Source organism: Aegilops tauschii, chromosome 6 (assembly GCF_002575655.3).
Source record: "Aegilops tauschii subsp. strangulata cultivar AL8/78 chromosome 6, Aet v6.0, whole genome shotgun sequence".
Lineage (NCBI taxonomy): Eukaryota > Viridiplantae > Streptophyta > Magnoliopsida > Poales > Poaceae > Aegilops > Aegilops tauschii.
Window position 1 is genome coordinate 27554339 of NC_053040.3, and position 14787 is coordinate 27569125.

The following is a 14787-nucleotide window of genomic DNA, read 5'->3' on the forward strand; positions in this document are numbered from 1 at the left end:
CTTCTTCAGACTTTTTTCCTTTGTTCTTGACTAGTGAAGGAGCCCTTCCTGTATAGATTCTTTCTGTATATGTTGTATGCGAAGGGAACCTCTGATAATTTGCTGTGTGATTTTCTCCTCAGCTTATCTTGCCCTTTGTGTCCTCTTTATCTTGCCGTTTGCAATAAACGTTTGGAGCCAAGCTATATTTGGTTTCCTGAACTGGGCAAAACCTGGCAATGTTCTAGTTTGCAGAAGTGCCCTGCAAAATCTGGGATTGTTGTTTCTTTTTTGACAGTGCGTGTGCGAGAGCCATGTTTTAGTTTGATGATGAAAAGTAGGGAAATTACCTTATCATGCACAATTGTGTGAAGCAACGTTTTGGTTTGCCAAAGTTTTACGCAAGATAATGTAAAACAACCTGGGTTACAAAGCTTGTTAAGAGCAACCTGACATACAATGGTTTTACGCGTCCAGGTGGGCATTCTTGCTATTGTGCTCCTGGAAAGATGCTTGCGCCAAGTATTAATTGTGTTTTCTCTTGCTCCTTTGAGAAGTTTCTTTCTCAGACCAGAAAATTTCCCCGCTGGTTCATCGCTTTGCAGAGCCCGCAAGTTTTGGCATGGTGAGAACTTCCAAGGATCAAGTTAGTAGGAGTACACATGAGTTCCTTCAAGCAGTTTGAGGGCCAGCGAGAGGAGGTTCCAGATTGGTGCCTTGCAGACGCTACACATTCCACATATTTGTGATGTGTAAACCAGCAAACATCTTTCAAAACTCCAAAATGCAATATCCGATTCATTTTGATTTTTTATCAGCAAACCTAAATTGCACATTATTGGCCCCAATAAGCTATTCAACACTAGAGATATATTGAGAATTAAAAACTTTCTGCCATGCATCAATTTCATTATCATATGAGCTACACTCGAAACATTTGAATTCTCAGGAGCAACATTGCATTCCACCATCTTAAGTTGCAGATAGAAATACCTAACATCCTATAGCATTAACCCCAAAACACAGGCAATCATACACAGAAACTGATCAGAGATACAAGGATAAAAATCCAAGGACACTCATAGGATAAGATTTGATAGCAGATCATGCAAATAAGTATATCAGGTATCAAACAAGATGTCCGAGAAGGCCAAAACAGAAATTCAGAAACTAGCACTTGATAACAACAGAACCCACTAGCTGCCTTAAGCATCTCATCACTTCTTCTCCTCCTTCTCCGCCTCGGCAGCCTTCTTCTGCCTGGCTCCCAACTGGCGCTGGTTCATCCTCTCGACACGGAGCTTGCCATAGGCCTTGAACTCCTTCATCTCCTCTGTGACCTTCACAACCTCAACTGAGCGCTTCTCGCCACGGGCGATGGGCATGTAGTCACCCTGGACCTGTGTGGCGTTGGCAAGCTCCTCCGGAGTAGAGTCACCAGCCTGGGAACAAGAGAGCAGTTAGAGAGGGCCACAGACATAAGAACATCAAAATGCAAAATAAAGAGAGAAAGAGTAAGCTGCTATATACCTTGACCTTGCGAGCACGCCTTGGGAAGATAACAAGCTTGGCCTTGTAGGTCTTGAGCCTCTGGATATTGGACTGCATACCCTCAAGCGACCTGTTCTTGCGGCGGTGGTCCACAGAAATGCCAATGGTCGGAGCGAGCTTCTTTGGGATGCCCGCGGACTGCAGTTACAGTATATAATCATTAGCAGATGATAAAGAATGTTCTGGAGTAACACAACAATAGTTTCAAAGCAGATAATCTCATCTAGCATCTGAATCTAAACTCAAGCAGCATGCATCAACTGTAGGTGGGGGTGAACAATTCAAAGCTACAGAGAGAACACAAGTTAACATAATGGAAATAAACTTCTCTGGGTGTAGAAAACAAAAGTAAGCCAGAGATTGATGCAATGTACAACCATTGAATTTTACTGATATTACAGAGCAAACATTAAAAAATCCATGGTCAGTTATAAACCAATTATGGGAACTGATGATGTTGCATCACTCGTATGCTTTTCAGAGATGAAGGAAACAGAGCAAAGGAACGATAATCACCTTAAGCTCCTCAAGGGTAAAGCCTCTGCCAGCCCTCGCCTTCATGTTGTACTTGCGGGTCTGGCATTGCACGATGGGGCGAAGAGGTCCAGAGGTAGGGCGGGGGAAGATCTTCACAGCCTTCTTCTGGCGAGCTATATACAAAAAGAACAAAATGTAAGATGACACAATAACACAAACATGCTGTCAGTGGATTGTATGGTAACTTCCTAGTAAATCAACAAAGAAGCTAATGATGATACACCTACTCTGCCCTGCTGTAGCAAGCATGCACTTAACTCCTTACAAGTAAATACATACACCAGTGCAAGTGTTGCTCACATGTTACTTCTTGAGACATGAAGATAAACATGCATAATACCAGAGACGGACGTCTAGTCTAGCATCAAACTAAAATTCATGGTAGACGTACTAGGGAACACTAACTGACCCAGTAACTTCACAGATATCATAGATGGCATTCTACAGCACTGTATACCTCAACGCCCAGCCACATCCATCAGTCATGAGCATCGCCATAATCACAAGCGGTAACAAACTACACATGCCAGATTACAGATCCGGCTGTACGATCCTCGCGCGGAAAGGGAGGAGGTGGGCGTGCTCACCGATGCGGCGCCTCTGCTTGCGGGCGGGCTGGTTGAACCACGTCTTGACATAGTTCTGCCAGTGCTTCTTGAAGTGGCCGTTGGGGATGACATTGTTGTGCTTCACCATCTCGCCCTCCTTACCTGCACAGCGCACCAACAAATCAACCAATCAGTCGGCAAGCAAACCCGGGATCCAAGCCTAAGAGGGAAGATCAAGAGCGCGGCGTGGCTTCGATTCACAAGAAAGTGCCGGCGAATCTACTGCCACAGATCGTGGTAGGAACGCAGGAGCAAGACGCGACGGCATTTCGAAGGTTATGAACGGTGGCGAGGGACGGGGAGGGGGTACAAACCTGGAGACGACGGTGCGGCGGCGGCGGCGGCGGGGGAGGGCTAGGGTTTTGCGGGGGAGTGGAGCGGCGGCGCGGGGGGATGAAGATGATGAGGGATCTTATAGTGCTGGCCCGTGCGGGAGGGTAGGGTTTTCGTCCGTGAGGATGTGAGGTTGCGATATTGGCCCACTTGCGAGCGCTTGGTCCATGGGCTTTGTATGAGCGGGCTGGCTGTTCCCGCAGAAGAATGAGTGGGCTTGTAAGGTCACTGACCCGGGGCTGTTAGCCTGTAACCGAACAAAATCGAAAAAAGGTTTCTTCGAAAATAACATTGGCTAAAAAAGTAAATGAAATAACCTGAAATCTTAAACGCGCAGTTGCGCTCGTTCGTCATGGCGGGCGCACGCGCTACACGACAAGAAATTCTATGCTCCTGTCTCCCGCCTCTTTCTCGCACGTGGTTCCAATACACAGCCCACAGAAAGAAATTAACGCACAGAAAAAGGAGCTGGTCCACCGTGTCTCAGTGCGCCCATCCATGTCATGATTTCCCAACAAGATCCCATGTTGCATGCATTTAATTTGCGTTTTCAAAATTTCAAAAAGCTATAACTTTTGAACCGATCATCGAAACTCAAATTTGTTTTCACGGCTGGGTTCCACGCGACGAGCTCTTCAAAACTAGATCTCATATGAGTATGTTTTGACTAACTTTTTTTTGAGCAACTTTGGGTGAAACGGAAGCAACTTCAGTGTTATAGGAAAGCAACTTACTGTCAGTCTGCGTAGGATGATTGTGTATCATCGAAAATCCCTTTGAAGTTAGCTAGCTTCACCTCTAAGTTTCCTACCATAACTAGTTTAGTTTTGCCTCTACGTTGATAGTATTGTAGGCAACTTAGTTTTCGAGCTAGGCTAATATTTATCCTAAGCTGTCTGCCATGACTAGCGAATAGTTTAACATCATCCTTAGTTGCATAAATACTTTTTGATATGCTAAGCAACTTAGTTTCATAGATATGCAACTTAGTAACACTTATAGACAACTTTTCAATGTATTGTAGGCAACTAAAAAGTAATGTCAGGCAACTAAGCATCACTGTTAGGCAACTTGAGAGTGTTTGTAGGCAACTTAGGAAAACAATAATAAGCAAGGGCACAATATTTACGTGCCGTGACTAACGAGTAGCTTGACATCATCCTAAGTTGCCCATATATGGAAAGATTCATCTACTATAGTATGTTGATCTTTCATAAACTCGTCTGACCAACCATATGAACCCAACGATGACATAACATGCATTAGTTTCAGTATAAGAAAATTTCAAAATATAACTTTCAAACTGCGTGTTGGAATTATGACCCGCTTTCATCATTGGGTTCCTCGTGATGAACTCTTCAAAACTAGATCCCATATGAATATGTTTTGATGTTTTTTTAAAGCAACTTTGATGCTAGATGAGGCAACTCTAGTGCTAAACTGGAGCAACTTTAATGCTAGATGAAGTGCATTGTGTGTGTTAGTGATTCACCTACTAGCCTACTAATAGTTGTGTGCAATAGTCTAATGGATGGTTATCATGGTTGTTGAGTTGCATACATCAAAAACTAAGTTGTCGATAGTTTTGTTGCCTACGATACTGTGAAAGTTGCTTACCGCAGAGTGGAAAGTTGTCTAACACGGCTTCTAAGTTGCCTGCCTCAGAAGCCAGGTTGCCTATATTGCTACGAAGTTGCCTACACACCCCAATTGCCTAAAATAGTATGAAAGTTGTCCATCAAGGGACCTAACTTGCCTACAATGTTGAAAAGTTTTTGTGGGATATAAGTTGTCTATCATGATTTCAAATTTCGAAACTATGTGGAGATGGATGGTGTGATAGCATTATTCTTTCCTTTTCTGGGGGAGTCTATCGGCCAACGCTACCGAGCACGTGGTTGTTAGCTAGCAATGTCATGGGTGTTGGCTGGTTGCATAAGTAGGGACAGATGATAAGTTGCATAGGGGGTGATGAGAAGTTTCATAGGAGGCGGATCAGACAGTTGCCCACAAGCCTACACAAGTTGTTCATAATTTTTGCATGAGTTGCCCGTGAAAATTATTGAAATCTCCAGATATAATGATGGAAAACACACATGAGTTGCTTGTTGAATGCACTGGAGTTGCACAAAAACACCCCAAAAGTAGCTAACTTTTTTGTGTGATACTCGGGTTTCATAACGATCTTAAAATGCCAGTCATCTGAGCATCACTGATAGGTAACTTCATAGTGTTTTAGGCAACTTAGGAAAAACACAATGATAAGCAGATAATTGTAGGCAACTAATTTGCCAAGTTAGACAACTAAGCAGTAATGATAGGTAACTAATTATCAATAGCAGGTAACTGGACATCAATGGTAGGTCAATTTCATAGTATTGTAGGCAAGTGGGCATCACTGATAGGCAACTGAATATCCATGGTAGGCAACTGAGCAACCATGGTAGGCCAGTTGTGATAATTTTAGCATTTTTACACAAACCAACCTAATAGACAGTCCTCTAGGCAAAAAAATGAAGTTGCTTTCCTGTAGCACTAAAGTTGCCTCTATCGTATCCAAAGTTGCCTCAAAAAAAGTTCGATGAAACCTATCTATATGAGATCTAGTTTTGAAGAACTCGTCGCAAGAAATCCAGCTGTGAAAGCGAAATTAGATTTCGATGCTTAAATCAAAAGTTATAGCTTTTTAAACTTTTTGGACCTCCAAATAAATGCACGTGAGACAAGATTCCTTTTTTGGTGGGCTACATCGGGCGCACCAGCAGGTCTTTCCATATTTGAAAGAGCGCTCGATCCCACCAACGGGCGCTCGCGCGCCTGCTAGCCACGTCCATGAAATAATCAGTTTCATGGGCTGTGATTTCTACTTGTGACTTTGCTCACAAAGAGACGTGTTGCGGTTAAGTTGTCATGCATTTAAACAAAAGATGGCCACTAAATGCCTATTTGGATAAAGAGATTGAAAGGTATAAAACTATAGGGATAGAGATGTCATGCATTGTTGTTTATTATACGATCGGAAAGTACACCATCTTTTAAGTGGTAATTATGGTGTCTTTGGGTACTGCACAACAAATAAACATGTAGTTTTCTCTAAGAAATGAAGAGAAACACAAAGTTTAATGGCAAGGATTTAGACTAGAAGGAGGGGGATAGACTGAAGGATCGAAGATGTCAACTAGAAGGGGTGGATAGTTGACTACACATTTTAACTTTCTCAGTTGGTTTTAGGTTGAATTATAAATTCTCTACAAAATACAACCAAGGTGGATCACCGTGTAGCTTTTATCTCTAAAGTGGGGTGTGAGCCAGTTTCATGTAAACTTATATGATAAAGGAACACTAGCAAATAAAAATAACAAGATAAAAAAACTAGGTTACCACTAAACAAGTAATATAGTTAGGGAACAAGCTAAACCTAAAGTACAAGGATGAGAAAATGGGCCCCGAAGTTCAAGTCCTTAGGGGGCGCTAATCTTAGTCGGAAAGGTGTGTGAAACTAAGTCCCCTCATGACACTGAATGTCTCACCCATTTCTCCTTGAGCTTCATCAAATAGTTCAAACTCAATCAGTAAGTGATAGATCACAGTCCACTTTCACAAACTTTCTCGCAGCTTTTCCACAAGTTGGAAGCTTCCGGGAGACTCAAACCATCTAGGAGTACTCCCACAACTCCAATGGTAACAAGACCCCATGAAGAACTTGGATTGGGATCATGATTTGGCTTGGTGGAATCAGATATCTAGGTGTCCTCTCCTTCTTCCCTCACTTAGGTTCAAACCTGGGAGATTCAAAGAGGAGTATTCAAGTACTCAAGGTCAACCATGGAGGTTTGAGCTCAGACCAAGAAACAGCCTACCTGTTTTAGGAAAAAAGGGTGGTTTATATAAATTAGCCAAAATCAAATTGTTACTTTCACTATGCGACATACACGTAGACTCTGGGTTTAGTCTGGAGCTCTAGTATCTTAGAATCTTGATAGTATGGATTTCTGGGTTGTCTGGACAAAAGTTTGGACCATAAAGGGAGCAAACTCTCTGGTTTAGAGCTTAGCCTGGACCCTTCTGGGCATTCCCATCTCCATGAAGAAGCAAGAACAGGATCTTATGATTACATTTTCTCATTGAATTCTTGAGGCCTTCTGTGAATGTAGGGGGTCCTAGTTATGGTTTAGAGGGGGTGAATAGACCTAACACAAATTCCAATGATTTTTTACAACTTGATAGTTTTAAGTGAAGAGCTTCTAGGTTGTCCTTATGAGATCTTAACAAGCAAAAGCTAGACAAGTAATGTAGTGGAAAGTGGTAACCTATAAGTAAGTACAAGATAGAGATGGAAGGTGTAAACATAGAGAGCCTCGACAATGTTTTACCGAGGTTCGGATAGTTAGTGCTATCCCACTTTTAGTTCATAGATGCTTTGAACCAAATGGTTCTAATATCACAAGGATGATTACGTCGCCCACCATGCGCATTCAACATATTCAACCATGGCTATAATGAGCCTCATTCTGAGTAGGTCTTCACAGAGTAGGTAGTCTCAACCCCTTACAAATGTCGTATTCCATCATAATAAGGTAGTTCAACGCTCACAAGTCACTACTGGCCGTCTAGGAGGCACACACCTTCCATGAGTAGCAAGCAAAGCAAAGTCAAAGAAAGAGGTTATAGCAAGCATCAAGTACTTTTCTAGTGCCATTGCCGGGGAAGTGAAGTCAAGGTTGTATATCTTCTCTTTATGTGTTGTTTCAGTAAAAGACTACTCTTCTTATTATATATGTGTAGTTGTATTTTATAGTAAACTTATGGTTTGTTTCATTTTCCAATTTTTTGAGATAACAGTTGTTCAATTACTTTGATTTCCTTTCTAACTTCTTTTTAGTTTTTTCTATTGATCGAAATACCACATGCACAAAAATCAAAGCCATGTCATTCAAAATGGTACGTCTTGTAAGGTCCAGTAGACGACATTCATAGGATTTTGAGTTTGGTAGTTAAACTTCAAACTTGTTTGGTTTTATAGTTTCATAGTGATACCTAGGCTTGGATAATTAGGGGAAAACTTATCCATCAACTAGCTTGCACTCAAAGCTTGACTTGATGTGGAAAGTTGGCTACCACATATGATTGAGCAGTTTTTCGTATAGAGGTCTTTCTTCAAGTAAGGTACTCGGGCTGCCCTTTCCTTCCTCCTTGCCATTAGCAACACCCCTGGACCACCTGGTGAAAAACAGTAATCCGTTTGAAAAAAGATTAAAAAGTGGTGTCACGACCATGGTGGGGCTCGAAAATGGTATGTCCTTGAACAAGGTGGTTGATGACTCTATGAAACTACGTCGACACCTCTACATATTATGGATGAAAAAAAATCTGGAATAACTTATTTGTGGCTTCATTGTAGTAACTAGTAAGACACAGTCGCATTGCATCAATTCAATTTACTAAAAGAACAAAACGAACATGTCTGGTTAAATTCCACTTAAGTTGAAAAAAGAGAAGCATTAGTGATAAGCAAATTAATTTGATTTGTGAGGTAAGCGCACTTGAAATTGTATTTACATCGGATGGTTTGTTGTTTTGATGATCCGAAATTGGGTAATGCATGACACACGATAAGGTCAGAGGAGAATAGTTAGGAGTCAACCAAACATACTTCACCACAAAATTACTTATTTCTTGTTCTATAAAGCAAACCACAAAGACTACTGACTAATGTGGAGGCAAACCATATAGCTGAAATCTAATGGAATAAGAGCCAAAAAGAATCAAGTACAACGCCCTACCGATTATGTATACATGAACATGATCACATCTTATTATTGGATCAAGATATTAGCTCATTAGCTTGGTAATGGACATTCGTAGCAGCATTCAATTCATGAAACCATCGAAGAGAATCGCAACAACCAAGCCTAAGAGTTTGGGAAACCCACAACAATCATACATTCATTCTTATTTTGTAGGCCTCTTCTGGACACTCACATCGAGATAGTAGTAGATAGTAGTTTTACTTTTTCTTGGCTTAGATGTCCTAATTAACTAACCCCATAATATAGTCCCACCCTCCAAGTATTTACACTATTTGGATTGGTTACTTTAAGATCAGATGTGTGAATTTCCTTGAAAACTACATTCACAATATATTCCATTATTTGGATTTGGTGTGTGTGTGTGTGTGTGTGCGCGCGCGCGTGTTGCAATAGAGTGAATGTCCAAATTTTGTTTTGAAAACCGTATAAAAATCCAAATGAGTACCAAAGAAAGTATTAGTGTATACTCTTAGCATTTGGTGGGACCTAACCAATTCCACCATGAGGTCTTACAGTCACTCCTTCTAGTAAATACTACAAGTAAAGCAATGTAACTTGTTTCTCAACATTTTACCTGCAATTTTGTCATAGCTCTGCACAATCATTGGACCTTTCTCTGTCCCCAATTTCTCTTATTACCACTTCCTTATATCTCTTTAGATCCACTCTCATCATGTCCTCATCTTTGTATGTGACTTGCATTTTTTAGGGTGTGCTAATTAATGTAGTGCTAGGAACATAAAAGTGATGTTGAAAAATTGAGCTTGGTATCTATTTAGATAGATACATGGTGCTATATATAATCAGGCATACGAGTGAAGATTGGTAGGGTATTCATTTTCTTAATCATGTGATGAATGCCCTTGAGTTGCATTAATGCATTGAGAATTCATATTAACAATCATAATAACTCTGATGCATGATATAGCACATCTCTGACCAGAAAGCTTGCAAAAGCTTGAATCGCACCCAAGGGATTCTAAGCAGCACAATGCAAATTGGCATGCAGTGGCGAGACAAGTGCTTCACGACTCAAAAATCAGCTGAAAGCGCACCCCAAGCTTGGCAGGCAGGCGTGGGATCTGGTGTCATTGCTACAGCAAGCCGAAGTTGATGACTTGGATAACACAAGGTTGAAATAGACTATACCCAGAATGCACCATGTGAAACACGCCCTCGCTGACACCACATTGACGTCAAAGAAGACACCGTTGGGACGAGGAAGGAGTGAAGGACATATGCCCTAGAGGCAATAATAAAGTTGTTATTTATATTTCCTTATATCATGATAAATGTTTATTATTCATGCTAGAATTGTATTAACCGGAAACTTGATACATGTGTGGATATGATACGTCTCCGTCGTATCTATAATTTTTTATTGTTCCATGCCAATATTATACAACTTTCATATACTTTTGGTGACTTTTTATACTATTTTTGGGACTAACATATTGATCCAGTGCCCAGCGCCAGTTCCTGTTTGTTGCATATTTTTGTTTCGCAGAAACCCCATATCAAACGGAGTCCAAACGGGATAAAAACGGACGGAGAATATTTTTGGAATATTTGTGAAATATGGGAAGAAGAATCAACGCGAGAAGGTGCCCGAGGGGGCCACGAGGCAGGAGGGCGCGCCTGCCCCCCGGGCGCGCCCCTGACCCTCGTGGGGCCCCCGTAAGGCGGTTGCTGCTCTTCTTTGGCCGCAAGAAAGCTAATTTTCGGAGAAAAATCTGAGTGAAGGTTTCAATCCAATCGGAGTTACGGATCTCCGGATATATAAGAAACGGTGAAAGGGCAGAATCCCAGAGCGCAGAAATAGAGAAAGACAGAGAGACAGATCCAATCTCAGAGGGGCTCTCGCCCCTCCCATGCCATGGAGACCAAGGACCAGAGGGGAAACCCTTCTCCCTTCTAGGGAGGAGGTCAAGGGAGAATAAGAAGGAGGGGGGCTCTCTCCCCCTCGCTCCCGGTGGCACCGGAGTGCCACCGGGGGCCATCATCATCACCGCAATCTTCACCAACAACTTCACCGCCATCATCACCAACTCTTCCCCCCTCTATGCAGCGGTGTAACCCCTCTTTTACCCACTGTAATCTCTACTTAAACATGGTGCTCAACGCTATATATTATTTCCCAATGATGTATGGCTATCCTATGATGTTTGAGTAGATCCGTTTTGTCCTATGGGTTAATTGATGATCGTGATTGGTTTGAGTTGCATGTTTTATTATTGGTGCTGTCCTATGGTGCTCTCTGTGTCGCGCAAGCGTGAGGGATCCCCGCTGTAGGGTTTGCAATATGTTCATGATTTTCTTATGGTGGGTGGCGTGAGTGATAGAAGCACATACCCGAGTAAGTAGGTTGTTTGCGTATGGGAATAAAGAGGACTTGAACTTTAATGCTATGGTTGGGTTTTACCTTAATGATCTTTAGTAGTTGCGGACGCTTGCTAGAGTTCCAATCGTAAGTGCATATGATCCAAGTAGAGAAAGTATGTTAGCTTATGCCTCTCCCTCAAATAAAATTGCAATAACGATTACTGGTCTAGTTATCGATTGCCTAGGGACAAATAACTTTCTCGTGACAACAAGCTCTCTACTAAAACTAACTTAGTTGTGTCTTCATCTAAACAGCCCCTAGTTTATATTTACGTGCTCTTTATATTCTTGCAAACTTATCCAAAAACACCTACAAAGTACTTCTAGTTTCATACTTGTTCTAGGTAAAGCGAACGTCAAGCATGCGTAGAGTTGTATCGGTGGTCGATAGAACTTGAGGGAATATTTGTTCTACCTTTAGCTCCTCGTTGGGTTCGACACTCTTACTTATTGAAAGAGGCTACAATTGATCCCCTATACTTGTGGGTTATCAAGACCTTTTTCTGGCGCCGTTGCCGGGGATTCAAAGCGTAGGGTGAATATTCTCGTGTGTGCTTGTTTGCTTTATCACTAAGTAATTTTTATTTGCTGTTCTAAGTTGTTTTCTATCTTTAGTTATGGATATGGAACACGAAATACCAAAAAAATTAGGTGTACTTGCTACTCATGGAGATGGGGAACCTCCTAAAACCCTCGATGCTCATTATGTGAAAGATATTATGTACTACTTTGATAATCCCGAGAAAACCCCATTCAATTTTGTAATGGGAGACACGTTGGATCAACGTGAATACTTCAGGGATTATCGCTTGACTCAAAAAGGGAAACTATTATGGGATCAAATTTATATGTTGAAGTGGTATGCTAGGCAACTATGCTTGAGATATGATTATACTTGTTGCTCTAGGATGATGGCTCCACACCTTCCCTTTTCATGCAAATTTAATGATAATGAAACCTTGGCTTCTTATGCTAGAGGTATATATGATTACTATGATGTGGAACGAATAGAAGAATTTGTTGCTTTTAAGGGTGCATGTGAAATTGAATCTTTGTTTAAAGAATTTGAAGATTTTGATGATTCAGTTTATAGACCTGAAAATTTAGCTATCCTTAAATATTGCTATGAGAATTATGAATACAATGCCGATATTGATGTGTTTATTGAGAAAGTCTCCGCTGTCCAAGAAGAGACTAATATTTTGCGGGAGTCTATGGAAGAAGAAATTAATGACATTGTGAGCTCATTGGATGAAAAAGATGAGGAGGAGAGCGAAGAACAAAAGGAGGAAGAGCGGATTGATCACCCGTGCCCACCTTCTAATGAGAGTAAATCTTCAACTCATACATTGTTTAATTTCCCTTCGTGCTTACTGAAGGATGATTGCTATGATGACTGTTATGATCCCGTTGATTCTCTTGAAATATCCCTTTTTGATGACGCTTGCTATGCTTGTGGCCAAGATGCCAATATGAATTATGCTTATGGAGATGAACTTGCTATAGTTCCTTATGTTAATGAAATTGTTGCTATTGCACCCACGCATGATAGTCCTATTATCTTTTTGAATTCTCCCGACTACACTATATCGGAGAAGTTTGCCTTTATTAAGGATTATATTGATGGGTTGCCTTTTACCGTTGCACATGATGATTTTGATAGATATAATATGCATGTGCTTGCTGCTCCTACTTGCAATTATTATGAGAGAGGAACTATATCTCCACCTCTCTATGTTTCCAACATGATAAAATTGCAAGAAACTGTTTATACTATGCATTGGCCTTTACTAAGTGTGCATGAATTGTTCTTTTATGACATGCCGATGCATAGGAAGAGAGTTAGACTTCGTCATTGCTTGATATATGTTGCTTTGTGCTCACTACTAAATGCCAAATCATTGCTAATTAAAATTGGCTTTGATATACCTTGGGATCCGGGTGGATTCACTACGAGCACTATATGCCTAGCTTAATGGCTTTAAAGAAAGCGCTGCCAGGGAGACAACCCGGAAGTTTTAGAGAGTCATTCATTTCTGTTGTGTGCTTTTATAAAGTTTAGAATAAAAATAATGTGCCAAGGTTTGCCTTTAGGATGTTTACATTGCTTGTTGGTTTGTGTGGTGCAGGACAGAAACTTTGGCTGTAGTGCACGATTTTAAATTTTTTACTGGAACGTCAAACGGTTCTGAAACTTTTTTCACTGTCTTTCTATACAAATTGTTTATTTTTCCTAATTTTGGTAGAATTTTTGGAGTACCATAGGTATGGTGAATGTTCAGATTATTACAGACTGCTCTGTTTTAGACAGATTCTGTTTTTGATGCATAGTTTGCTTGTTTTGATGAAACTATCGATTTATATCAGTGGATTAAGCCATGGAAAAGTTATATTACAGTAGCTACAATGCAAAAACAAAATATGAATTGGTTTGCAACAGTACTTAGAGTAGTGATTTGCTTTATTATACTAACAGATCTTACCGAGCTTTCTGTTGAGTTTTGTGTGGATGAAGTGTTCGAAGATCGAGGATGTCTCGATGTGAGGAGAAGAAGGAGAGGCAAGAGCTCAAGCTTGGGGATGACCAAGGCACCCCAAGTAAATATTCAAGGAGACTCAAGCGTCTAAGCTTGGGGATGCCCCGGAAGGCATCCCATCTTTCTTCAACAAGTGTCGGTATGTTTTCGGATTCGTTTTGTTCATGCGATATGTGCAAATCTTGGAGCGTCTTTTGCATTTAGTTTTCACTTTTTCTTTTATGCACCATGCTGGTATGAGATAGTCCTTGGTTGATTTATAGAATGCTCTTTGCACTTCACTTAAATCTTTTGAGTATGGCTTTATAGAATGCTTCATGTGCTTCGCTTATATCATTTGAAGTTTGGATTGCCTATTTCTCTTCACATAGAAAACCGCCATTTGTAGAATGCTCTTTTGCTTCACTTATATTTGTTAGAGCGTGGGCATATCTTTTGTAGAAAGAATTAAACTCTCTTGCTTCACTTATATCCATTTAGAGAGATGACAGGAACTGGTCATTCACATGGTTAGTCATAAAATCCTACATAAAACTTGTAGATCACTGAATATGATATGTTTGCTTCCTTGCAATAGTTTTGCGATATAAAGGTGGTGATATTAGGGTCGTGCTAGTTGAGTAATTGTGAAATTGAGAAATACTTGTGTTGAGGTTTGCAAGTCCCCACTAGTAGGAAAAGGGGCTTTTACCCCGGTTCATAAGGGCCTTTAGTCCCAGTTCTGGAACCGGGACTAAAGGGTCGTTACTAATGCCCTAGCCCTTTAGTCCCGATTCTTACACGAACCGGGACTAAAGGCCGTCCACGTGGCCGGTGCGGGGAGCCCAGGCAGGAGGGCCTTTGGTCCCGGTTGGTGCCACCAACCGGGACCAATAGGCATCCACGCGTCAGCACCTGGCAGGAGCTGAGGTTTTTTTTTTTTGAAAGGGAGGGGGGGGGGGTTTGGGGGTTTTGGGGGGTTAATTTAGGTTGTTATTAGGTAGCTATTAGAGAGAAGTGTCCTCTCTTATATCTCCGTGCTTGGTTTACCAACGCTACGTACTGCTATGC

At 41.2% G+C, this 14787-nt stretch overlaps 1 protein-coding gene across 1 annotated transcript; it reads right to left on the reverse strand.

The window, feature by feature from the left end:
• Positions 1 to 1041: 1041 nt before the first annotated feature.
• LOC109773266 (large ribosomal subunit protein eL13z) lies at positions 1042 to 3138 on the reverse strand. Its single transcript, XM_020331961.4, has 5 exons — positions 2990 to 3138; positions 2655 to 2777; positions 2047 to 2180; positions 1510 to 1668; positions 1042 to 1421 (listed from the first exon to the last, which is right to left on the reverse strand). Exons 2-5 carry the CDS (start codon positions 2761 to 2763, stop codon positions 1197 to 1199), a joined length of 627 nt encoding a protein of 208 aa, XP_020187550.1. The 5' UTR covers positions 2764 to 2777; positions 2990 to 3138; the 3' UTR covers positions 1042 to 1196.
• Positions 3139 to 14787: the final 11649 nt, after the last annotated feature.

Bases quoted from the DNA above. Each gene is read 5' to 3' on its own strand.
- LOC109773266 (XM_020331961.4), bottom strand. From the start codon at position 2,763: ATGGTGAAGCACAACAATGTCATCCCCAACGGCCACTTCAAGAAGCAC. The intron at 1,669-2,046 runs GTGATTATCGTT...CTGTAACTGCAG, and splicing joins TTACCCTTGAGGAGCTTAAG to TCCGCGGGCATCCCAAAGAA. The intron at 1,422-1,509 runs GTATATAGCAGC...TCTTGTTCCCAG, and splicing joins GGCGTGCTCGCAAGGTCAAG to GCTGGTGACTCTACTCCGGA.